Here is a 25,426-nt window from a genome sequence, read left to right on the forward strand (position 1 = left end):
TATACTTAAACTTCATTAAAAATCAACTCCTTATTTATATATTAGGACATTTATAGCATGCTTTGCTACAGAGTTCCATTAGTAAGGGTAGGTTTTATTTCTAAATTAACCCATAGATCTGTGTCAGGCCAATTTCCTTTACTCTGACCTTAAGATTGAAGAATCAGATATGAGTGTATAATTAATAATGTATGGTTGTAATATCAGACTGATACCTGTTGGAGGCAGATAATCCAAAGGTCGAAAATGGTGCTTACAGGGAGTGCAGTGAGGTATAGACAAAACAACACTATACAGGAAGGCAGGGCACCAAGGTTCCTATCTCAGCTCTTCAGTTCATTAGAAGTGAGTTTGGTCAAGTCATTCCATTTCTCATTTCCTTTCTGCAAAACAAGGGGATTAAACCAGGCTTCTGAGATTTTTCCAGTTCTCACAATCTACTCTTCCTTTGCTATAGCACAGCTCACATTTTAGTGGGAGACTGAGGCAAGAAAATAGATGATTATAAAATAGGCAAAATATAGACGTGCCTGGGTTATTCCATCGGTTTATTGTCCAACTCCGGCTCAGGTCATGATCTCACAGTTTGTGAGTTTGAGCCCCACGTTGGGCTCTGTGCTGACAGCTCAGAGCTTGGAGCCTGCTTCGGATTCTCTGTCTCCCTCTCTCTCTGCTCCTCCCCCCCTCTCATTCTGTTTCTCTCCCTCGCTCAAAAATAAATAAACATCAAAAAAAATTTAATGGGGAAAATATAGAATGTTCTAGAAATAAACAAAAAGTACAGGCAATCTGAATTTAGAAAATCAGGGGCCACATTATATGTAATAATAAGAATAATATTTCATGAGTAAGATTTCCATTTTTTTAGAAATTCTCCCTTTAAAAAAGAATATAATGCTACTGGGCTAAGAGTTAAATGCTCTGGCGATAACATATTAAAAGACAATTGAATTGAATGCAGTAATGGTTCCTGGTGCCTGAGTGGCTCAGTCGGTTAAGTATCTGATTCTTGATTTCGGCTCAGGTCATGATCTCACAGTTTGTGAGGGGAGTTTGAACCCCACATCCGGCTCTGCACTGATAGCATGAAGCCTGCTTGGGATTCTCTCTCCCTCTCTCTGTCCCTCCTCCATGCTGTTTCTCTCTTTTTCAAAATAAGTAAAATATAAAAAGCATTAAAAAACTAATGGGTTTGTATGATTCCTGGAATAATACTGTTGGTTGGTTGGTTGTTTTTCATAAATCTATCCATGTATGGAATGGTGTAATAATGTATAAGCTAAAAACTACCTCATGGAAAATGTTAGAAGCAAACATTAACATTGTTTTGAAAACTTTATGTAGTACTACTCATCTGATCCTTATTAGGTTTGTTTTGTTTTGTTTTTGCCTTGTTACTACTCATCTATTGTGATAAGGAACAATGTCTCTTCCTCTTCACATAAAACATTCTGGTAACTTTTAACTGCAATGTTATTTCTCTCTTGTATAACTGTTCAATACATGTACTTCTCTTCCCAATAGCTACATAATTCATATGCTAATTTAATTTATTTTTTTTTTCCTAGCCACAGTCAGAGTGGAAGTGGAGGTAAGCCACAAACTTTTATCAGCAGTTTCTTCGAGTCATCACTACAAGATGCTTTTGTCTGCAAATTATGAAGAAGATCTTTAAGTGGTAGAGAAACCACTGGACTGGAAGCCAATGACCTGGATTCCAGTCCTGGTCACTGAGTGACCCTAACGAAGTCACTTCTCTCTTCCAAGTTTGTTATGGGTCATGGGGTGACTCCATTTCCAGCGTGCCCAGGGCAATCTTAATTTATGCCAGTTGTCTGAGCACAGTTATTAATAGTGTCCCCCTTCACTTTCAGAAGTATCCTTATTTGGATGATAACGTATAAAGACTCCTCATTTGCTCATCACCAAAATAAAGATATTTTACTAATACCTTTAGCACTAATTTACAGTGCTAAAATACTCATCCTAAAAGTCAGATTTCAAGTTCTTTGTACATATTTCTGCATTGAGGAGGTATTCAATAAACACTTGTTAAATAAATATTTGTCAAACAGCAAGGTTCCTAAGGGTTTACAACAAAGGGTTTAACCCTTAAAATATCACTTTGATTAAATGAACCAGAGCTACTACCAATATTCACAAATTCACCTTTCATTCTATTTGTTTTCCCTCACTTATATCTTGATCAGTATATTTTCCTGAATGTCTCCTCACTATTAATGAAAATTTTCTTACCGCCTCCTCCCTCCTCTTTTCCACAGTATTTAACTCTACACTCTATTCAATTTTATTTTTTTTCTCATATTTATTCTTCCCCATCCCTTTTATCTCCAAAGCTCGGCACTCTTTCTACATTTACTAAATTTCATCTCTAAGAATTCCTTTAAAAATATTCAACAAAAAAATTCATTTACCTACTATCTATGTGAGAATAGGAACATAAAGTTATTTTTTAGTTACATGGTTATTAAGAAACTTTTTCTGCAGTTAAATAAGGCAGATTTACTATCAAATTTGAGTGACTATTACCTGACAAAATTATAAAATTAACAGAAGATTCTCTCCCCTTGGCCAATCCACATGAAGGGATGTTCCCACCTCCCCCAGATGATGATATTTACGATGGGATCGAAGAGGAAGATACTGATGATGGGTAAGAATAATCAGTGAATTGCTTCCTTGTAAATTTTTGGATACACTGAAATTTAATGTTGATTTCTGGTTAGAATAAAAAGCAAAATATAGTGTTCCTTATTATAACGCCAAAAATTATTTGAATGTTTAATTAATAGCAGTCCTAAGTCAGAAAGTATAATTGCACAACACTTCAGATGAAGTGGTATATTTTTTGAAAGAACCCCAACAAAAAAAGAGAAATGAAAAAGGAATAAAGAATTACCAATGCTGTAGATTCTTTTTCAAACTTTTCCCAATCATTTATTTATCAATCAGTAATCTCTGGAGAGCTTATCTGATGCATGGCTATCCTCCATATAATGATCAGAGTTACAGGCAATCCAAATACACTGAGACCATCTGCTATCTGTGGCAAAACCAGTATAAGGCTTAATTCTGTACTTGCTTAAACTTTTATAATGGCATATTTTAAATTTTAAGATCTGTTAATTACTTAATTTTAAACATAACATAAAGCAAAATTGATGTCTAAAACTTAATTTTGACTTAGCTTTTTATTTTAAAACCAAAAGAAATTTCACTAAATAGAAAAAAAAGTAACTTACCTACTACTTAACCTAGCAGCAGCAGTATTCAAAGACTGAGGCCTATAAACCTGAAAGCATCATCTTGTTGATTACAATGAGTAACTTACTGCCTGAATGATCAATGCAGTATAGTTATAAAAAATCTGAATGTCCACCCAATGTCTTCGCGTTCCGCTGATTATTCCATTCTGATCAATGCCTGCATGCTCCTAAGCTCCACACTACAGGTTGAAGAGAAGAGTAATTCGTGGTCCTGGGGGATTTTGAAGATGTTAAAGGGAAAAGATGACAAAAAGAAAAGTATACGAGAGAAACCTAAAGTCTCTGAGTCAGACAATAATGAAGGTTCATCGTAAGAGTCAACCAACCAAATCCAGTGCACAATAACTACACTAATATTAATTTAATCAAATGCTACTAATATTTTATAACCAATAACCAAATTCTGACAGGCTTAAGTCATTTCAATGTTATTTTCCATTAGTCATCTGAGCCTTATTTACTGTGTCACCCTTACACTCAGACATTTACAGAAGAGCACAAAGTCTTCAAAAATTGTCATATGGTTCAAAGATATATTTTGCTTTCCCTACAAACATGCACAGATAATACACACAAATGAACACACACACACACACACACACACACACACACACACTCATACGCATACACTCCATTGAGTAGGACTTTTTTTTAACTGCAGCGTCATATCTAAAAGCTCACAATTCCAATGCCACGTTATATAATATAGTGACTACTCTTCAAAATATACATTCTCTTTTAAAAATTAGTTTTCTGGAAATAAGGATGCAATTTGGAATTTCTTTTCTCTAAATACAGTATTTAAAGTGTTTGTAGTTAAATTTAGAGTCTCCATATTTCATTACAGTCTTTCTAAAATGTTAATTCCACATAGAATTCCTCATTATAAACTCTTTTGTGAAACCTAAAACAACAGTTAGTGAACAGGACACTCAAAATTATAAGTAAACATAACAAATCCTCTTTTTTTTAATAAATCCTCTCTTGATGCAGAATTATTCAAATGCAGACATTACTTAGAAATAAAAGCAGAGATTATTTTCCCTGCTCCACCTGCACATTCCTAATTTTGATTTTAAATCATCTGAACTAATGACCTCTCACACTTCAGTGTAACTGTGCACCATTCTTCCAATAATGTGTGTTTATGTGTGTGTTTAAAGTTCAAAAAGTAATAGAAGCAAAGGTCTTTTTCTGTTGCAACTAAATGCCACCCAGTCCTAATTTCAGATCACTTCTATTAATAAGCTCCCCCTCTCTAGTTTCAGTGGATATTCCTCTCTTATTCACCATTCTCCTGTTTGGGTACATATATTGGGAAAACGTGGTCATGCAAAGAGTCCTATGACCTTTGTTGATTTCAGCTCTCTATTTCTACTCCTTTAGTCAAATAAAAGCTTTTGGCCTGAGCTATGCCACGATGACTCCAAAACACTGAGTTCATTTATTTTACTCTGATGTGATAATATGCCCAAACCTCATAGGACAAATCTGAAAATACTGGTCCAATGGCCATGGGCAAAATAAACCACTGAATGTCTTGACTGTTGACTTTTTGGCCACCATTGGAGTTTAAAAAAAAAAAGTCTCATGAAATTCCAAATTGATGGACAGAAACTGAAACTCCGTGGAAAAATGGAGGATGAGAAAGGAATGATAGTCAATGGATTAATTGGCCTTTATAAGCCTCCGGGCTATTACTTGTTCAGGCCTATCCCTAGATAAAGGACTCAATTTCTGTGTTTAGATTGGTCTGATTATAATTGTGTTCTCATTTTCTTTCCAGTTTTCCTGCTCCTCCTAAACAATTGGGTAAGTAACAAAAATTAAGTATATATTTTATATCTCTTTTTTTGCAGATAGGGTGGTGGGAAGGCACTGGATATAGTCATGGTGTCTGGATTAAAGTTCTGACTCTGGAAATCATAACTTGTGTAAAGCTGTCAAGTAACTGCTCCACAGTTCTTCAACAGTGAAAGAGTGGGAAGAGGAGAATTTTTCATCTTGATGGTTTTTAAACAGTTCACCCAGTCATAGGGGTCACGAAGGAGAAATAAACAAGTGGGCAGGGATGGACATCGATATTTCCCATCTCTTATCCACCCCAATTCAGTAGAGCTTGATATATTGGGCCTCTGCGCAATGATTTCTAAAAATATACCAGATTATATGCCACCAAGGCCCTTCTAAATCTAAATTTCTTTGTTTTTTTTAAATGTATCATTTATATTGTATTTGGAAATTCTTCCACTGCTAAATATAAAACAGTTTCTTCTTTGTACAGTTTCCATCAGCTTATTTTTTTAATTTAAAGATCTGAGACAGAACTTTAAAAGATTTTTCTTAAATTCACTTTGAACAAAATAAAATGTCTCATAAGAATATTCAGGGGCTTTCAAAAAGTTTATTTGAATTTATAAATAAATTGAAAGAGAAAACTAAACACACAGATAATCTTTTTCCAAACTGGTTATCTGACCTCGTGTTCAGTTGTCAATATGAAAGAATGTAAGGCACTAATACAAGTTGATCAATAACTGATAATGAGCTTATATCTTAATGTATAATTTTCAAAAAGCATTCAAGAATCTTAGTTCCATAAAGGATAGGTATAAAATGAAACAAATGTGATCAGTTAAGTAAAAACTATGTTTTTTTTTTTTTTCATTTTCTTTTGTTCTCAAGTGTGTTTTAAGTGCATGTGCATGGAACAGTAATATTTCCCATTCTGGAAACCAATGATATGTCATATTTTTATATATTAATTATGGATTCTTCACATAGCTGTGAAATTAATTACCTGAGGCGGGGGGAATACACACACAGACACATGTGTGTGTAGTATATGTATATACCATATATGTATATACTCTCTACATTACAGATAGAGGAGGAATTCTTAAAGAATTTAAATCCTTGCCACTAGCAGAGAGCATTTAAACTTTCTGTGATAATCATTCCTTAAAACATTTTACTCTCTTCAACTCATCTCTTCAGCTTAATTTGCTGTGGAGCAACTCAATAGGTACAAAGAGGAAGCAATCCTCCTGACTTTATTAACAAGAGCTCTAGAAGGAAGAAAAGTATCTATGGATTGGAAAAGCCATTGTACTAGTTAAGGTCATTGCCACTTTTCCACCAATACTGGTTCTCCATACCTGCTGGTACCAGCTCTGTCTTATTAACAGAAATATTCTTTCTATTTTAAGGTGATACCACACCTAATATTGCTATAAATTAAAAGTTAATAAGGAGCAAGCAGATCAGTGAATAAAAAAGAATGATACATGGATGGATAAATAGATAGACAGATGGACAGATAGACAGACATAGACAAAGACACACATATAAATAAAATAATATATATTATCTTAGCATCCTAAATCCCCTAGGAATCTTGCTTTCAATCTCTATTGCCTACTGCCAATGGGCTGTAATATTGATTTGTTTGTCAGCAATCTACTTATCTTCCATTCATCACAAGTGTGGATCTTCAAATAATCTCAGTCACTGTTTTGGGGGGACTTATCCTGGTGATGCTAGTTACAACCATGGTCACTGGCTTTCTTGAGGGAAATTTAACAGAAGCATCTAGGGAGAGAAAAACCTCTCCCTGCCTCCAGGAGAAATGTACAGAGACCCCAGGGAAACTTCTTTTGTTGTCTTTGAAAGAAAAATCTTTAAATTAAAAACATGACTGAATGTTCATATCAGAATTCAAACTGGGGTCCCTGGCTGGATCAGTCAGTAGAGCATGTGACGCTTGATCTCGGGGTCATGTTGGACGTAGCACCTACTTAATTAAAAAATAATAATAATAATAATTTTAAAACTTCAAACCTAAAGTGTTTCAACATTTGGTATTTTGTCTTTTGTTAGACATGGGAGATGAAGTTTATGACGATGTGGATGCGTCCGATTTCCCTGCTCCACCAGCAGAGCTGAGGTAATTAAAATGTCCTCATTTTGAGACAGAAATCAGACTCTTCCAGAAAATTCAACTAGAATAAAACCCCATAAAACAGGGGTATGGATCTCCTGTGTTCGCTCCTGTTTGCTCTGTCCTCTCTCTGATCCAAGCTCTAAGGGTTCTGCTCCATTTGTGGGTGGAGAGCCCTGATCCCCCTTCTCCTTTCTCCTCCCTTGCTTTTCCCTCTTCCCCTCCCCCTCTCCCAGTAGTTCGGCTGCTGGTCCCCTGATTATCCCCTGCCCTGTGACTCACTGATGTCTGCACTCATTTATTCATTCAAATATTCATTACTGGGGAAATATTTGAGAGCCTGATCATGACTGATCTCACCAATTCATCTCCTCCCTTTATTTTTACCCTTTTCCTAAAAGCTTTTTGTCTTGAATACACTTCTTAGTTTATGTCTCAACCCTCACCTAACTTCTTCAAATCTCTTCTGTCCTCCACAAGATTTTTTTCCTTTTATGAAAAAAAAATGATTTGTGTTTTAAAAGGACTTTGTTATGTCTCTTTTTCACAAAAGCATCAGATTCTCAAAGGTTCCATTCAAATTAAAAAAAAAAAAACTGTTCAAGGTGAATAGTGACATTCTTCAGCTCACCTAAGGTTTCAATTTCATTTTAGGCTAAAACTGTATGAAAATCTGTTAAGATCAGTTAGTACAAAAGGAGTCTCTTTTGAAACTTCTTTTGAGGGGCGCCTTGGTGGCTCAGTCAGTAAAGCGTCCGACTTCAGCTCAGGTCATGATCTTGCGGTCCGTGAGTTTGAGCCCTGCATCGGGCTCTGTGCGGACAGCTCAGAGCCTGGAGCCTGCTTTGGATTCTGTGTCTCCCTCTCTCTCTGCCCCTCCCCCACTTGCACTCTGTCTCTGTCTCTCAAAAATGAATAAACGTTAAAAAAAATTATTTAAAAAAATTAAAAAAAGAAACTTCTTTTGAAATAGGAAATAACATGATAAGATTTTTCTATATTCCAATAAACACAAGCGATGAGCTGATACATACTGTGTATGAAAGCAAGAACACGTCTGTAGCTTTCTCAGGAAAAAAGGATGAATAAAAAGATCTTGGCCTTGATTAGTTAAAGGCTGAAAGTGACATAAACGGGTGACAATACATAGCGTCTTCTAAGCTATGCTGCAAGAGTGCATGAGCATGTATTCATTTAGCATTTATTTTTTACCAACACCGTTAAGCTAATTTTACTGAATGAAAGTTTCAAGATCAAAGAAACTGAAGGGAGAATACGTTATCATTTCTATGTGAAGATCAAGTTCCACAGGCAAAACAAACATGCAAGATGAAAAGAGAATTGTTCTCCTTTTTTCTGGAAGGAAAATCTAATCTTCTTCAGTGATATGTTCGGTTTGAAAATGCCTCACCATTGGGAAGTCACTTCTATCCCTGACGTTTTTAAATGCATTTTTCTGTTTTATATTCCTGTAAAAATGCCACCACATTCCATTAAACAGCTCTCTAGGTACCTGGTTATGCACTGGACCTTTTCTTCAAGTAGAATAAACCCCAGCTGGTTAAACTTGATGTGATAGGTACCGTTCTCTTTACTGCTGCTTATTTTCAGACTTTAAGACTATTTTATGTTCTCTAACAGAATATTCTATTTTTAGCTAAATCTAAATTTCAGTAAGGTATTTTCAAAGAGAGCTCACGGGGCATTTTGAACACTCGTGTGTGTCCTGATGGCTCCAAAGTGCTGATTTGGGATAGCAATTCCACTACTGCCCAGAGGACCATAAGACAGGAGAAACTGAGGAAGGATACAGAACCCAAGGAAGGATAATGTGCTAATCCATTTCACAGTAGATGAACTAAATCCCAAGACTCAAAAGTTAAAGAATCAAACATTTTCAATAAATCAGTTGCTAGATTTATTTTAGGTAAGCTAGATAATAATTAATATCAGTGTTTAGAATTTTTCATTATACCCAAAAATTCTGATTTTAAAACTCCCTCCTTCAGAGATTCCCAACCTTTCCCTAACATAGACATTCAGCCCTAGCAAATGTCCCTCAACCTTGGTTGCAAATTACTATTACCTGGGGAGCTATAAAGTATGTATGTCAGTATCTAGACCTCACTCAGTTCTACTTAATTAGAATTTATTTAATTTATAGAATTTTAATTTAGAATTTTAAATATATAGAATTTATTTAATTCCTAGAATTTCTAGGAATTAGACATAAGTAGCGGTACTTTTTTAAAACTTCCAGGTGATCCCATATGTGTCCAGGCTGGAGAATCACTATCTTAGGCTTCTTCACCCTTCTAATGACAACCAGCTGGAGTCCATTTGGTGTCTATGAGATGCCAGCCTGGCTCCATTTTAAGAAGATATGAAAAACGGCTCAAGAAAATTCAACTAGAATTGTAAACTTTTTTATTTTTAAATAGATAAACTTTTCAAGACATAAAAATCAACTTTTTAAAAAACATTATTTTTCAAAAAGCCTCTTCTATGACAGTGGCCAGGCCACTTAATTACCTAGGAAGGGCTGAAAATATATAGGGAGTTTGACGATAGGCTGAATTATATGGAACCTCTGATGTGTAAGCATGTTTACACTATACCTCAGTCATTTCAATGGTTCAACATAACTAATCACTACTTCCACTTTAACTATATTCTTGTGAAGAATCTCTTCCGTGTATGAAGTGTTATCATTTACTACAATGAATGTACTAGATTTCTAAGAAAAGGAACCAACTAAAAACAAAATTGAACAAAATTGTTAAGTGATGGATGAAGTCTTTATTGTACGCTATTCTTTTCAAACTAAACTAAGTGTTGTTTTATGTGTGTTCTGCCATCTTAGTCAAGGAGCCAAGGCTAAGACAGAAGAAAAAGACCCCAAGAAGCTAAAAAAGCAGGAAAAAGAAGAGAAAGACTTCAGGAAAAAGTTTAAAGTATGTCATATTTAAATATTAGACAAAGTACAAAATGCTAATGAAAAAAAAACAATGATTTTAAGTACCACAATGCACTTATTAAAAGTGTAATTATAGGGGCACCTGGGCGGACCAGTCAGTCGGGCATCCGACTCTTGGTTTTGGCTCAGGTCATGATCTCACAGTTCATGGGTTCAAGCCCTGCGTCAGGCTCCATGCTGAGAGCATGGAGCCTTCTTGGGATTGTCTCTCTCCCTCTCTCTCTGCTGCTCCCCCATTCATGTGAGCATTCTCTCTCTCTCTCTCAAAATAAATAAACTAAAAAAAAATTTTTAAGTGTAATTATCAATATGAGTTATCCATCCTAACTCCTTTATTTACTACAAAATTTACTTTAGATTTTAATTTATTTTATAACAAATTAAGTGAAGTCTCATACATGCACTATATATGCTGCAATAATCATTTACATTTAGTTGTTCTTTGAACTTTAGTAAGAGGATAATCTAAAACTAGAATGGATAAAACAAAGATATGATGTATATGTAATGGAATATTAATTATGAAAAAGAAGGAAATCCTGCCACTGTGACAACCCTAAGGGCCTTATGCTAAGTGAGATAAGTCAGACAGAGAAAGACAATACTCTATAATATCACTTATATGTGGACTCTTCAAAGGCCAAACTCACAAAAACAAGGTACAGTGATAATTACCAGAGGCTGGGGTGGGCGGATGGAGGAGATATTGGTCAAAGGGGTACATACTTTCAGTTATGAGATGAACGAACTTTAGGGGTCTCAGGTATAGCCTGGTGATTATAGTTAGCAATACTGTCTTATATACTTGGAAGTTGTAAAGAGAGTAAATCTTAGGTGTTCTCACCACAAAAAGTGGTAATCATGTGAAACGATAGAGGTGTTAGGTAAAGCTACACTGCTAATCATTTTGCAATATATGAGTGTATCAAATCAACACACGTGTACACTTAAAATTTTTTTAATTTTAAAAATAATGATTATATTATTTCATGAGATTATGAGTGGCTTTTCTCTCGAAAATTTTTCTGTAATGCTTTTACGTTATTTTTTGCTTGTTTGGCAAAGACTTTTTTTTTTTTTTTGAGAGGGAGAGAGAGAGAGAGAAGCAGGGCTTACCCAAGGCCGGGCTCCAGCTCACCCAATGCACGATCAAACTCACAAACCATGCGTGAGATCATGACCTGAGACAAAGTCAGATGCTTAAACAACTGAGCCACCCAGGCGCCCTAGCAAAGACTTTCTTAATAAATCTGTCAGTAAATGGATAACTTTAATAATACACATCAATCAATCAATAATATAAATGTTTGTATTTTTCCAGTATGATGGTGAAATTAGAGTTTTATATTCAACCAAAGTTGCACCCTCCTTAACTTCTAAAAGGTGGGGGACCAGAGATCTACAGGTGAAGCCCGGTGAATCTCTCGAAGTTATACAAAGCACTGATGATACGAAAGTTCTCTGCAGGAATGAAGAAGGGAAATGTAAGTCACTGCTTACTCTTTGTCAATATGGCATTCCAGGATTTAATAATCAGACACGTTTTCCTGATCACCCTCGTTTTATTAACTTTGTTTTTTCTATGCTTTATGAATTGTCGAAAACATTAAGAAACTAGAGATTTGCGGTGCTGAAATCAGCGTATTTTATTTTCATCCTTTATCGTTTCTCACCTGCTATATTCGGCACTGTGGTGCCAAAGTAATGCCAAATTAGTACTTCCCAAAATGCAGTCCCGCAGACCACCAGCATCAGAAAACCCTTTGTGTATTAAAATCACAGTTGCCTGGCCCCACTCTTGACCTGCTAAGTCATGAGCTCTGGGGGGTGGCAGATGGAACCTGTGATCATAAGATCACTAGCTTATTCTTAAGTATACTGAAGCAAGAACCACTGTGCTAAGTAGTGAGTGGCTCTTGCTGTCATCTGGTTTTGAAATTATACAGCACATGTCACGTACAGAATTTCCAGTTTTCCTACCTTGCAAATTTACTTGTTTTCATTTCCTATTTGGACACACTTAATACAACATACTCTTCTAAATGAACACAAGAGAGTCCCTGTCTTCTTTGGCTTGATCAGCTATTAAAACTGACAGATGGAAATGTTTTTGTCAAACTTTAAAAAGAAGCTTATTTCACTTAAAGTCCGGGGAAGAGTAATTCAAAATTATGTGTCCTGTATTTAAAATTGAATGGTCAGCGTGGCTGCCCCATATCAGCTTGGCCAGTCTGTGTGGAAACATGAACTCTGAGTCGAATTTTAATGACAGGAAGGTGACTCAGGGACAGGAACTGAAATGGGAGTTTTAAGAATAAAACCAGTGACTCAAGGTTGGGGAAATAGATCTAAAGTTATCATGGAGGAGGTGTGGTTGGCTTTCAAAAGGAGAAAATGGAATGTGGATACAAAGGATAAAAGGCATGAGTAGTGTAGTATTAACACTCAAAGGTCACTGGAGATAATGTGTAGACAGTGCTCCAGGAGACAAAGAAAACCCAAATCCACACTAGCATTTGTGAGGATGCAACGCAAGGAATAGCTTTAAATGCAGAAAAACTCTATGCATGAAAGGGTCAGAAAAAACATTTAAAAGTTTAAAAATTTTGGAGGGCACCTGTTGGGATGAGCACGGGGTGTTGTATGGAAACCAATTTGATAATAAATTTCATATTAAAATAAATAAATAAATAAATAAATAAGAGTTTAAAAATTTCAAAAAGTATGAAGTAAGTTATAATTAATATACCAGCCTGAATATTTACATGATGACTATGATATTAATGTGCAGAAATTCTCATGACACAATAGAAAGAGAAGGAAGAAGCCTGCTTCATGTGGGATAGGACTTATACCCATATCAAAAAATTATGTAAATAAAAGAAATTAACTAAACGGCCAATAGTGGCTGATTGAGGTGATGAGCCTAAGTGAACCTGTTTTCTTTTCTCTGCTTTTTCATAAGAGAAAATTATCCTAGTACTTGTCATGTGGCCCTTTCCCCAGGGCACAAGCCTCAGACCAACCTTGCCACGCTGTCCTGAGATTCTTTAGCAACTAATCCCATCTAAAGCAATGGTCTTCAGTTTCAACGTACATACACATCACATCGGAATCTTGTCAAAAACGCAGATTCTAATTCAGTAGGTCTGAGATGAGGTGTAACATTCTGCATTTTACCAAGTTGCCAGGTAATTGATGCTGAGGTTCACGGAACAAACTCTTGAGTAACAAAAGTGTAAATGACCTCATCAACAACTTGTATAGATGTAGATGAGCAAGAAGATATGGCACCAGAAACAGAAATTTGAAAGAGACCCTTAACTTCCTAGAAGCCAGTGGACCTTAAGAATGAAGAAAATAGGGACGCCTGGGTGGCTCAGTCAGTTAAGCGTCAGACTTGGGCTCAGGTCACGATCTCGTGATTTGTGAGCTCAAGCCCCACGTCGGGCTCTGTGCTGATAACGCGGAGCCTGCTTCCGATTCTGTGTCTCCCTCTCTCTCTGCCCCTCCCCTGCTCTCACTCTGTCTGTCTCTGTCTCAAAAATAAATAAACATTTAAAAAAAAAAAGAATGAAGAAAATAGTAACTACTCAGGGATGATTTTGTAATCTATCACTTCCTATTTGGATATCATTAATTCTGAATACTGCTATGAATACTGGAGGGCTACTACCCTCTTAGAATTTATCATCAGTTAAAAACGAGAAGTGAAAAGATTACATGAAGTGCTGATAGACAACAATCAAGGGTTCCATGTAATTTTTATCATTTTTTTCTGGTGCAATACCAAGTGCACTTTACAATTCCTAAGCTCACTGATAACTAATTCAAGTCTTAGGTGATTTGGGGTCTATCCCAAACAGAATGGAAACCTGCTGATTAAACCAGCAGCGCTTGTGTACCTGTTGCTTTTTATTTAAATACTTTCTTTGGCTGGGCTTTGTCTTAGCTTGGCTTCCCCATTTAGGAGGTGATTCTGGGAAAAAATCATGCGCAAGTGGAAAAGTGGACAGGAAGAGAAAGGCAGTCAACAAAGCCTTGTTATGGAAAAGGTTGCCACTTGAATAACTGGAGCTTATTCCAGTTAGGAACTCAGAGTAGCAGTGTTATCCCACCCAGTGGGAAATAAATCGCGATGCTTATACATCAACTCCTGTCCATGTGAAGTTGAAGCCTAACTCCTGGGTAGGTGGTGAGCCACTCAGGATACTGGGCAAGCTGACAAAGAGCTTTGGAAGCCAAAGAAAAGAGATCTGTTTAAAAAAAAAAAAATGCAAGTGCTGTCAGTTGAAAGTTGAGTGAAGCAAAGTCACTGGTGTGGTGAGGGTGAAGGTCTATGGGCAAGGCCACCTGGAGCATCTATTGTTACCTTTCATGTTAAGCATTATTCCAAATTTTAATTATCATATCTGCTTAATTTCACTTTTATTTTGCCAAATCTCCTGCTTTTCTTAATTTCTCTAAACCTCCTGCTTATTCCTTCCTTGAACTGGATCCTTGATGTTCTTAATTTCCCTAATTTCTGATCCATTCTTCATGTACGTCTATAGGATTTGGGATAATTGTGTAGATTTAACCCTTCTTCATCTAGATTATTGCAATAGCCTTTCAAATGATATGTCTACCTTACTGTTACTCTCATCCAATCCACCTGCCACACTGTTGTTCAAATAATATTTTTAAAAACACAAAGTCTTTAGGCTAATACATAAAACTCTTTAGATCTGTCTTCAGGCTCATCAACTATTCTCCATCTGCAACTGACACTCCAAAAATATATATCACTTCCTTGTCATTCCCTGAATATGCCATGCTATTTTATCTTTCCGTGCTATTTCATTCTACTTCGAATGCCCATAACTGTCTATTTTTTTATTTTGAAAGAGAAACTATTTATTTTTGAACTATTAATAACTATTAATAACTATTTTGAACTATTAATAACTATAAATAAAACTATTTATTTTGAAAGAGAGAGAGATCATGCAAGTGGGAGAGGGGCAGAGTGAGAGGGAGAGAGAATCCCAAGCAGGCCCCACACTCAGCACGCAGCCGGACACGGGGCTCGATCTCCCATAGCGTGAGATCGCGATCTGAGCTGAAATCAAGAGTCAGATGCATAACCGACTGAGCCACCCAGGTGCCTCCCTACTTGTCTATTAACAACAATCCATTTGTCATCTAAAATTGGGAGCACATCCACTCCCTGCTCCCCAGTCACCAATCACAGTTCATCTCTCCTCTGTCCCACCATGCTATGGCTTTTGTCCCTGTAATTGTCCTTACCGTTTTACCAATCTACTATTCTTATTAGCCTCGGAGCTTGAGAGTAGCTTCACTGAAATGTTCTCAACATTGTATTGCCAGTACCTCTCCTGGTGCCTGGCATCTTGCTCAGGGCTGGCTTACTAAACTGAATGTAACAATTTGGAGATTGCAGTTGGAAAACCAGATGAAAGTCTGACATATAGACACAAACAAGAAGAAGTCTATGGAATAGTTTCACTTGTTAGAAGACAGAAGTTCTCCATCTTAGCTTTAGTGATGTGGTTTGCTTGTTATGTATCATTTAGGAGATTTTAAATCTTTCAGTTCCTTGTTTCTACATCTGACCGCCATAAAGGCATTTGCAATCCAACACCATGGTAACCCTAACAATTTCCTTACTTTCCATTCTTCAATCCATCAGAGAAAAGAAAGCATAGTTTACTTCAACTTATTTTGTAATGGTAGAAATTAGAGGCGAAAGCATGAACAATAATCTCTTCCCATTGTGGAGTGGAGTACAAGCCACTTTCACAAGCATTATCACATTTGATCAGTTCACTCACTGACTTATGGAAACACATATCGCAGAGGTGTTGAGATCTTAAATATGTATTTCTGGCACATTCCCAAATGTTTAGAATTTCTCACTAATATTTGCACATATTCCACAACTCAATGTCTCATAAGCTGTGGGTTTTTCCACTTCCTGTCACCAGAGAAAAAATTTTCTATAAAAAGTGTGGAAGGGGGGCGCCTGGGTGGCGCAGTCGGTTAAGCGTCCGACTTCAGCCAGGTCACGATCTCGCTGTCCGTGAGTTCGAGCCCCGCGTCAGGCTCTGGGCTGATGGCTCGGAGCCTGGAGCCTGTTTCCGATTCTGTGTCTCCTTCTCTCGCTGCCCCTCCCCCGTTCATGCTCTGTCTCTCTCTGTCCCAAAAATAAATAAACGTTGAAAAAAAAAAAAATTAAAAAAAAAAAAAGTGTGGAAGGAGACATGAACTGAATTATTTGTGGTTAAAATGTTCTCCATTTCCTTTGGGCATCTAAGAAAGGGGAATTTCAAAGAGAGTTTAGATTTTCTCAAATCCAGTTGATCATTTCTTTCCTTAAGTTATTTTGTTTTCAGTTTAATATAAAACATGCTCACTGAAGAAAATTTTTTTAATTCAGAAATTTTAAAAGTCTACTGATTTGAAGCCCTAGAAATAGAGACAGAGAGAAAGAAGAGAGGGAGAGAGAACGTTTCTATAACACAAGGCTAATAATTTATATCTAGTCTTGTACGCAGTGTTTTATTTTTTTCTGTCTGTTATACTATGACCATGTTTCCTTGAAGTCAGATATTATTCCATTTGCTGAGGTAAATCTATGCAACATGGTTTTATTGTTTTTAAACTGTGTGAAGCCAAGTTGAGTAAATTTAACTATATCTGGACTTGTTAGAACAAATGAAATAATAAAAAAATTACTTTTTTTGTTGCTTATTACTAAGTAAAAAATTTGGAAACATTAGAATGAAGATATTTTCTACTTTTCCAAAGATGATTTTGTATTTCCTTCATAATTTTATTCACAACAACCTTCTGGAAGGTGAGTCAATCCTGAGAACTGGCACATGAAAGGCATGGGTATTGCTTTCTTCAGTTAGCTCTAACCCACCGCATAATTCAGAACATTTGTTTCAAGCCACTGTTCTGCTTTATGAATGTGAAGTTTCCAAATAATAAATTCATATTTTGTGTGAGAATCCGTGGTATGCCAGCACCCACAGTAAACATGGCGACCATTCTACGTGGTATGGAGCCGTGATGACTTTTTTGTTAATTTCCTTCATATTTTTCATTAATTTTCCTTATAATGGATGTACATGGAACATTTAAGCAAGGAGATCATTTTTCTACTGCAAAAAAAATTATTTCTAGGGACTATAATGGGGAGATTATATAAAATATAAAAATTCATGGTAAGTCACTTGTTTTTACACTGTCATGAATCATGCTTTTAAGAGAATGAAGTTTTAGAGATTTTTAAAGGTACTAGACATCAAAACCTATGCTCTGTGAAAAGTCATTAACCCTGTAAAGATGCTATACAATAGTAATTTTACAGCTAATGAGCCCCAAATTATCACATCACTTCAGAAAGCTAAAATAGAGGAATACAGTACATCCCACACCGCATCTCCTTGATACATGTTTCTGAGATAATGTTCACAATCAGTCATATTTATTTATCTCACACACACAAGCAACAGCAACAGCAGAGCATTCAACAAAAGAGAAAGCCATTCCTTAGAGCTCTCACACAGGCAAGATATAGGAGGAAATGTAATAGGGGCTTTAGAATCTAGAAGAATATGTATTTTATAATTAATTTTGTGAAGACAGGCTATTAAGCCGTATATCATGAGTTACTAACTTTGGTCATGTGAAGGACTGTTTATTGCTTACTTATAAATATTAGCATAAATGAGTTTTTGAAAGTAGATTATCTAAAAGCACAGGAAAATAGAAAACTTTAAGATCCAAAAATGGTGATTATATTCTCTTTGTTTTGTTCTTTATTTCCTTTAATATTATAAAGACTAAAAAAAAAAAAAAAAACCCAGAAATATATTCAATGCTGGAGTAAGTCCAACCTCTGGCAGCAGTTTATAATCTCTTAAACATTTTCCTAATTTTGTATCTTCTAATTTTAGTTCAGAGACTTTGCAAAGCCTGAACAGCTCACAATGAGATTACCTCCACTGTAAAAGCTACAGCTCATACATGTCATTATTTTTAAATTATTAATTTAAACATGAATATATCATGAGAACACTTACTATTGTATTATTTTATTTCCCAATTTTTAAAAAAAATTTAGTGTTTATTTACTTATTTTGGGGACAGAGAGTGTGAGCAGGGGAGGGGCAGAGAGAGAGGGAGAGGGAGAACCCCCGAGCAGGCTTTGTGCTGTCAGCACAGAGCCCGATGGAGGGTGGCTCAGAGTCATGAAGCTATGAGATCATCACCTGAGCCAAAACCAAGAGTTGGATGTTTAATCAACCGAGCCACCCAGGCGCCCCTATTTCCCGCTCTATTCTAAGGAAAAAAATTCAAACATAAGCAGAACCACCAATTTTAACTAGTGGGGAGTTTGCGACCATTACTGTCTATAGAGCACTATTCACATTTTATTTTAGCCCCAAACATCAGTACAGGTAAAGACAGATTTCAGCTATTGGGACCTTGACACAAAATCCACAATTTCTTCTAAAAACTTGTTATCTGCACAGATTTTCTCTTTCGAGAGACACATGTAGATTGAATTTGTTAGAGACAAGCTTATTCCCCTTTAAAAATGGTGTTAAATTATGATATATACCTTAATTTTTTTTAGAAGTCTGTTAACATGAAATCGATAAAAGAACTGTGATATAAAAGACCACCAAGGATATTAATTTTAGATGTTCTTACATTAATAATTTTTGCCACTTTTGCTTTAGCTGAAATAAAAAAGGAAGGTATAACAAGGTCTGACTTTTCATACTCTGAGGAAAATATTACATTATTGCTCTTTTATCATTTTGACATATGCTACATTATTTCCATACTACAGGAATTCAAAGAGAACTTTGATTTTTCCTTTTCCAAATAGGATTTTAATAAAGTTTTCATTAAAAAGTGGTGACTTTCTTGGGGCGCCCAGGTGGCTCAGTGGATTGAGCGTCCAAATTCCGCTCAGGTGATGATCTCGTGGTTCGTGGGTTCAAGCCCCATGTCGGGCTCTGTGCTGACAGCTCAGAGCTTGCTTTGGATTCTCTACCCTCCTCTGTCTCTGCCCCTCCCCTGCTCATGGGCACGTGCCCTCCCTCTTTCTCTCTCTCATAAAAATAAATAAGCATTAAAAAAATATTTCTTAAAAAAGTGGTGAATTTCTTGATAAAATATTTCGATAGAGTTCTTTTTACCCTGGAATATTTCAAGGAAAAATTCATTTTCTTAAGTTTTAATCTAGAGTTTCACTTGTATGATCCCAGCTTTTTTAAAAAATGTTTTTGCATGTTAAGTCAATGGCGATATGACATCAGTGTGTCTAAGTAAGTTTATTATCATTTGTATTAATCTTTGTCTATGAGTTTCCTGGTTTATAATTTTTTACACATTTACTCTAATAAAACTTATATCTAAAGTGGACCAAGCCCAAAAGATTGATTCAGTGAAAGAATTTAGAGGCTATATTGACAAGGCAGTAAATGGTACTAATCTCAAGCATACAGTAGTGTTTAGGTGCCAATCCAAAACTACGAATTCCAAATGTTAGTAATACTAATTAAATGTCAGCAGACATTTTTTTTTTTCAGGAAAAATCGTTTGTATTTTTTCTTAGGATTATTTTGCACAATAGAGGCGCAGATAAGGTACTCAAAAAAAATCTTTGCTTTCTTGCATAAAATGGGTCTATTTTCTGTTTAACAGGGAATCACTAGACTGCCTGGTATGTGTTCTTCTAATAATGATTTGTTTCAAAAACAAAATTAAATTTAAGAAAGGGAGGTGTGCCTGAATGGCTCAGTCAGTTGAGTTTCTGACTCTTGATTTCGGCTCGGGTCCTGATCTCAGATCATGGGATCAAGCCCTGTGTCAGGCTCTGCAAAGGGTGTAGAGACTATTTAAGATTCTCTCTCTTTCTACCACTCTGGCTCGCTCACTGACTCTCTATAAAAAATTAGTTTAATTTAAAAAATAATGATTTGATTCACGAAAGATGAAAAGGCATGGTCAAATGGCAAAAGCAGCGGTGGAAAATCTTCCACACTGGGCATACAAACCATTCCATCCTCCCCCAAGTAATCACCAGATTGCTGAGCTGAGAAGGGAGTTGAACACGGTTTTGACTCTGCTCAACCTAATCACATTTTATAAGTTAAGGTTCTGATCGGTGGTATTTGGAATACCTATTTCTGAACTACTTTTGTATATGGAGAAACTGCATATTCTTCACAAGACTGGGGCACATGGATAACACCTCGAAGAAATAGGGTAAAATGTGGAAGAGGCTTGTGTGCCAACTTGCAGTAACTTTAAGATAGTTTGTTTCTCTTTAAGGGGAAAGAGTGTAAATGGAGGAAAAGAGAGGTGTAGGAGAGAGAGAGAAAAGTTAGAAAAGGAGAAGAAAGGAAGGAGAGAAAAGTGGACACAAGTAAGAAAAATGGGTCATATTTGGAGATAGATCTAATTATTCAGTATATTAGATCACATTACATCATATTAATTATTCCATTCTTTTTCACTTTCTTAAAAGAAACAGTAAAGATTTTTCAATGCTGTACTATTAATAAAATTTACTTTTCTTTTTTTTCATAGATGGTTATGTTCTTCGGAGTTACTTGGTGGATAAGTAAGTTCATTTCCCTCTACTACTATACTTATAAAAAGAATGCTATGCTCTTCTTTAAGAAAGATTCCTAATATCATTTAAATAATACAACCTACTAAACTATCATAAATAAATTTTAAAACAATATGCTATACTAATGTCAATATCGTAATACCTAATAAAGTTAAGGTTTTCATAAAGTGTTACTCTTCTAAATAGACAAGAACCCTTCTCATTCATGAGTATACAGTTCACATTCATTGGAGACAGACATGGCAAACATTGGAGACAGGTCAAAACCACTAACACTTTCATAAGTATTTTGCCTTTCACTTATTGATTAATGCAGTTGGTTGAATTGAATTAATCAGGGACCAATTAGTATCTACACAATAGGTGCTAATGTCACCTGTTAGTAATTTGGCCCCCAATTGAGGGCTTTTCTTTACTCACAGTAGGCATAGTAGAGTATTAAGTTGTCTTTTTGGAAGCATGCCCAAAAAAAGATAGTAGTCAATGTTTCTTCTATTCTTATGAATAAGATGTTGTCACAGCCTGTTACCAGTGTGCTGTTAGAGTCCCCCCTCAAACGTTATAAGATACTGTTCCAAGCATATCAGTGCAAGAAATGACCTCCATTATCAGGTCATATGCCAACATAAAGATTTACAGAATTCTGCATTATAATAAAGTCAAGGAAGGTTCACAAAGTATATCCATAAACAACCGACACTAATCAGAAAGAGGCAAGTCAATGCCAAATGCTTTGTCAGAAAACTGGTAAAGAGTCAAAAGAAAGATAATCATAATATATTTATTTTTCTCAGAACCTTAATCACGATGGTAGGCAAGGGACTTTTCTATTTTATGAAAGATACAAATTTCAAGAAAGAATATGTGGCAAACCATAGGACCACATCTTCATCAGTGATTATTACAGGATGATTAAGAGAGAATTTAGAAAGTATACTCTAAGTAATTATTGGTTCACCATCTATTGAAGCGAATTGATACTTAATGTTTATTGAATGAATGATAGGAAAATCTGTCCTCTTTGCATTTATATCAGATTTCCAAGAGCCAAACTCTCCCTCAGTCTCAGAGGATCCAAACAGAAGGCATAGGCAACTCATAGCATCTGCCATAGTAGCCCCAACTTGGAGGGCCTGATGCTGCTTCCATGACAAAAGCACAGAGGCAGTACAGGAACCCAAAGCGGGTCTGGTCTGACAGTCACCTTGTGTTTCTGAACTTTGAAACTGTATCCTACAGTTCAAGGCTATATTAGCATTTATAACACTTTCTATATTAATTACTTATATATCGTTATTTCCTCCATTAGACTATAAGCTTCTTGAAATCAAAGCTTGTATCTCATATTTATTTTATCTTTATTTTTTAAGCTTATTTTTGAGAGAGAGAGAGCAAGCAAGGAGGGGAGGGGCAGAGAGGGGGACAGAGGATCTGAAGCAGGCTCTGTGCTGACAGCAGCAAGCCCAATGTGGGCTTGAACTCACGAACTGTGAGATCATGGCCTGAACTAAAATTAAGAGTCAGACACTTAACCAACTGAGCCACCCAGGCACCCCTATCTCATACTTATATCTCCTGGTACATAGGAGGGATTCAGTAGGTATATAAAATAGAATATTTCGGGGCGCCTGGGTGACTCAGTCGGTTAAGCATCCGACTTCGGCTCAGGTCATGATCTCACGGTCCGTGAGTTCGAGCCCCGCGTCAGGCTCTGTGCTGACAGCCTGGAGCCTGCTTCAGATTTTGTGTCTCCCTCTCTCTCTGGCCCTTCCCCATTCATGCTCTGTCTCTCTCTGTCTCAAAAATAAATAAACATTAAAAAAAATTTTTAAATAGAATATTTCACAAAGATTCAGGACCAAGTAAAACCAAAATACGTAAAAGTCGCTAGAACTATTATTATGCGTGTAACCTATAACTATAAATATTTTTAGAATTATATGACATAAGAATCATCATAATAATCACATCTTGGCTACTCATTTTGTCACTAATATTTACATATCTTATAATTAATATACAAATATACAAAATATACAAATTAATATTACAAATTATAATTAGAAATATGCAAAAATGGTGCACCTACTTCCTATGCCAAATGTATTCTATTTCATTCAACATTTGAAGTTCAAGTAAAAGTATAAATCTGATATTAACAAATATAAAGAATCCACGGGGCACCTAGTTGGCTCAGTCAGAGGAGCATATGACTTGATCTCGAGATTCTGAGTTCGAGCCCCATGTGGGGTGTAGGGATTACTTAAATAAATACATTTTTAAAAGAAATCCATTAGGGCCCCCGGTGGAGTATCATGCCATGATTTTTCAGCTTGTTCAGTTCAACAAACTTAATAAGCTTTTCTTACCAGATATAGCTTGTGTGCTAGGCACATGGTTGGATCCAAAGATGATAAAGAATGGTATATGTTCTTGAGGCATGTTTCCATTATTTTGTGTGTCTATGATATGGAATAAGTTGTGGGTTTTTGGTTATTTTTAGAATAGAACAGAAGATTAGGCTAAGCCAATGAAAGACGATGTAGATGAATATGAAGTTTTTTCCCACTTATAAAAGCATAACATGTAACTTCTCAGCTTTAAATGCTTTATTGTGTCATATAAAATCATATGATTAACTTTTTAATCTAAGTATTGCCTTAATGTTAAGACGATACCTTCTTTAAGATAAAAATTATTTTCTGCATTTACAGTGATGGAGAGATCTATGATGATATTGCTGATGGTAAGTTTCACATGGCACCCACCGCAGAGAACAGTAACAGTGAATTCATTCTTACAAATACTAAAAATAGCTTGCTGGATAAATTAGAGCTTTCTAATCTGATCAGAATTTGAATCACTTGAAAACTTTAGGAAAGGTAAATGCCGTGGTATAATTTTAAAAAATTATCTTTGCACATGACTGAAAATCAAGCAAGAATCTTATTTATTTTCTTTGAAAACAGAAGTATGAAAATAATTGGTGAGTATTCATTATACCATTAATCTTACTATGAATTACTTTCATACACAAAAATACACATACTTGACCAATTAGTAGGTACTTATTTTATAACCTATAATGCTCATTAATATTCTCTTAGCATCACATATTTATAAATTAAGATCTAAAAAATTAATCTCAACTGAAATGATACATGGAGTTAATCATGTGGTCTTTTAGTTTCCTTTTAAACATGATTCTTGCTGGATTTTAACATCTTTAATCTCAATTAGAAAGACTACCAAAGAGTACATTTAATTAAATGCCAGATAAAATACTCCTGAGTCTAATTTTGATAAAGAGTAAATCTATCCAGAAACTCTGTTAGGATTGCATACCGAGCAATGAACATATAGGGTCTTCCATTTAACTACTTTTTCATAAAGTGAGCCAGTTCTACATTTTTTAAATCCTAAATCAGAGGAGTGTGAATCACCCACATTTCTAACCTTGGAACACTTAGAAGATATGTGTTCTATATAACTACATTGAAATTCGGTTTTTTTTTTTCAGGTTGCATCTATGACAATGACTAGGTCTCAGCTATGTTCATTCTGCCGTGTTCATTTGACACCAGTATGAAATCTGAGCTTTAGCTGACCTATTATTGGATATCACAGAAAATGAACTCAGAAACGACTTATTACCATTTGTTTTAAAATTCTGATTATCTTTACAAAATTTTGAAACTTTGGACTTAGAAAATGATCTTAACATCTTGGAAGACTGCGTCAATGAGATGTAGAATTATTAAATATTCCATTTCTGCCTCAGCAACAATTATGAAGGCGCTTCTCTGAGACCATCAGTAGACCTCCCCTTCCTAAAAAAAAAAAAAAGAAGAAGAAGAAGAAATGACTGTGTTGTCTAAAGAAACATGAGGACAAAGAATAAAGAAATATAAGGAAGGAAATTTTAAGACATTCCACAAGAAGGAAAACCATTGTTTGAACCGCTAATTATGATTGTATCTTATATTCTTCATTCAAAGTATCTATCTTTAAAAAGGTAGAACTTGCTGGGGGGATAAATGTTTTCAAAAATTATAGCTGTAGCAGAATTTTTGTATAAAGATTGCCCCTGATTGTTAATTGTGAATATATGTTAATTATTTGATAAGAATGTATGCATTTAGTATGCACATTTAAGATTAAAACTGTAGAAGAGTCAAAAATAAGTTTTCTTTTTGCAGATTCATCCACTAACAGTTTAATTATGTGCTCTGTTTAAAGTACTGTTTTAACTAGAGTAGATATAAATGAGGGCTACCCTAAAATTATGAAGAATGGAAGAACGGACTTTGAAATTAGACTTTTATGGTACCTCTTTACTACAAAGCCTCGTTTGAAGGTTTTTGTTTTTCAATTACTTCTGTGGAACTGTTTTTTTTTTTTTAACCACTTTACAGAAAAGTTGGCCTACTGTTTGGAGTAGGGTGTTTCCTACTCATACATATTCATTCCCAAAGCATCTCCAAAACAAAACATGGGGCATTTGGGTTCCAAATGCTAAGAACACTAAACACCATGATACAAAATGCAAAACCCTAACA

General features: G+C 35.6%; 1 protein-coding gene across 4 annotated transcripts in view; it reads left to right on the forward strand.

Annotated features, from left to right (window-relative positions):
- Window positions 1-25,048, forward strand: part of FYB1 (FYN binding protein 1) — a 161,782-nt gene extending 136,734 nt beyond the window's left edge. For 3 of the 4 annotated variants that reach the window (XM_047093239.1, XM_047093231.1, XM_047093252.1), the window contains exons 10-19: window positions 1,569-1,591; window positions 2,608-2,674; window positions 3,460-3,597; window positions 5,074-5,099; window positions 7,167-7,233; window positions 10,091-10,181; window positions 11,526-11,688; window positions 20,822-20,855; window positions 23,582-23,613; window positions 24,388-25,048. In XM_047093239.1, the coding sequence (XP_046949195.1) occupies window positions 1,569-1,591; window positions 2,608-2,674; window positions 3,460-3,597; window positions 5,074-5,099; window positions 7,167-7,233; window positions 10,091-10,181; window positions 11,526-11,688; window positions 20,822-20,855; window positions 23,582-23,613; window positions 24,388-24,410 (664 nt within the window). In that variant the 3' untranslated portion in view covers window positions 24,411-25,048. The remainder of the gene's footprint in view (window positions 1-1,568; window positions 1,592-2,607; window positions 2,675-3,459; window positions 3,598-5,073; window positions 5,100-7,166; window positions 7,234-10,090; window positions 10,182-11,525; window positions 11,689-20,821; window positions 20,856-23,581; window positions 23,614-24,387) is intronic. The other variant, XM_047093247.1, reaches the window with a different exon arrangement.
- The last annotated feature ends 378 nt before the right edge of the window (window positions 25,049-25,426 follow it).

Source organism: Lynx rufus, unplaced genomic scaffold, assembly GCF_022079265.1.
Source record: "Lynx rufus isolate CCGP_SWC_20201006 ecotype Redwood Valley unplaced genomic scaffold, mLynRuf1.p SCAF_1, whole genome shotgun sequence".
NCBI lineage: Eukaryota > Metazoa > Chordata > Mammalia > Carnivora > Felidae > Lynx > Lynx rufus.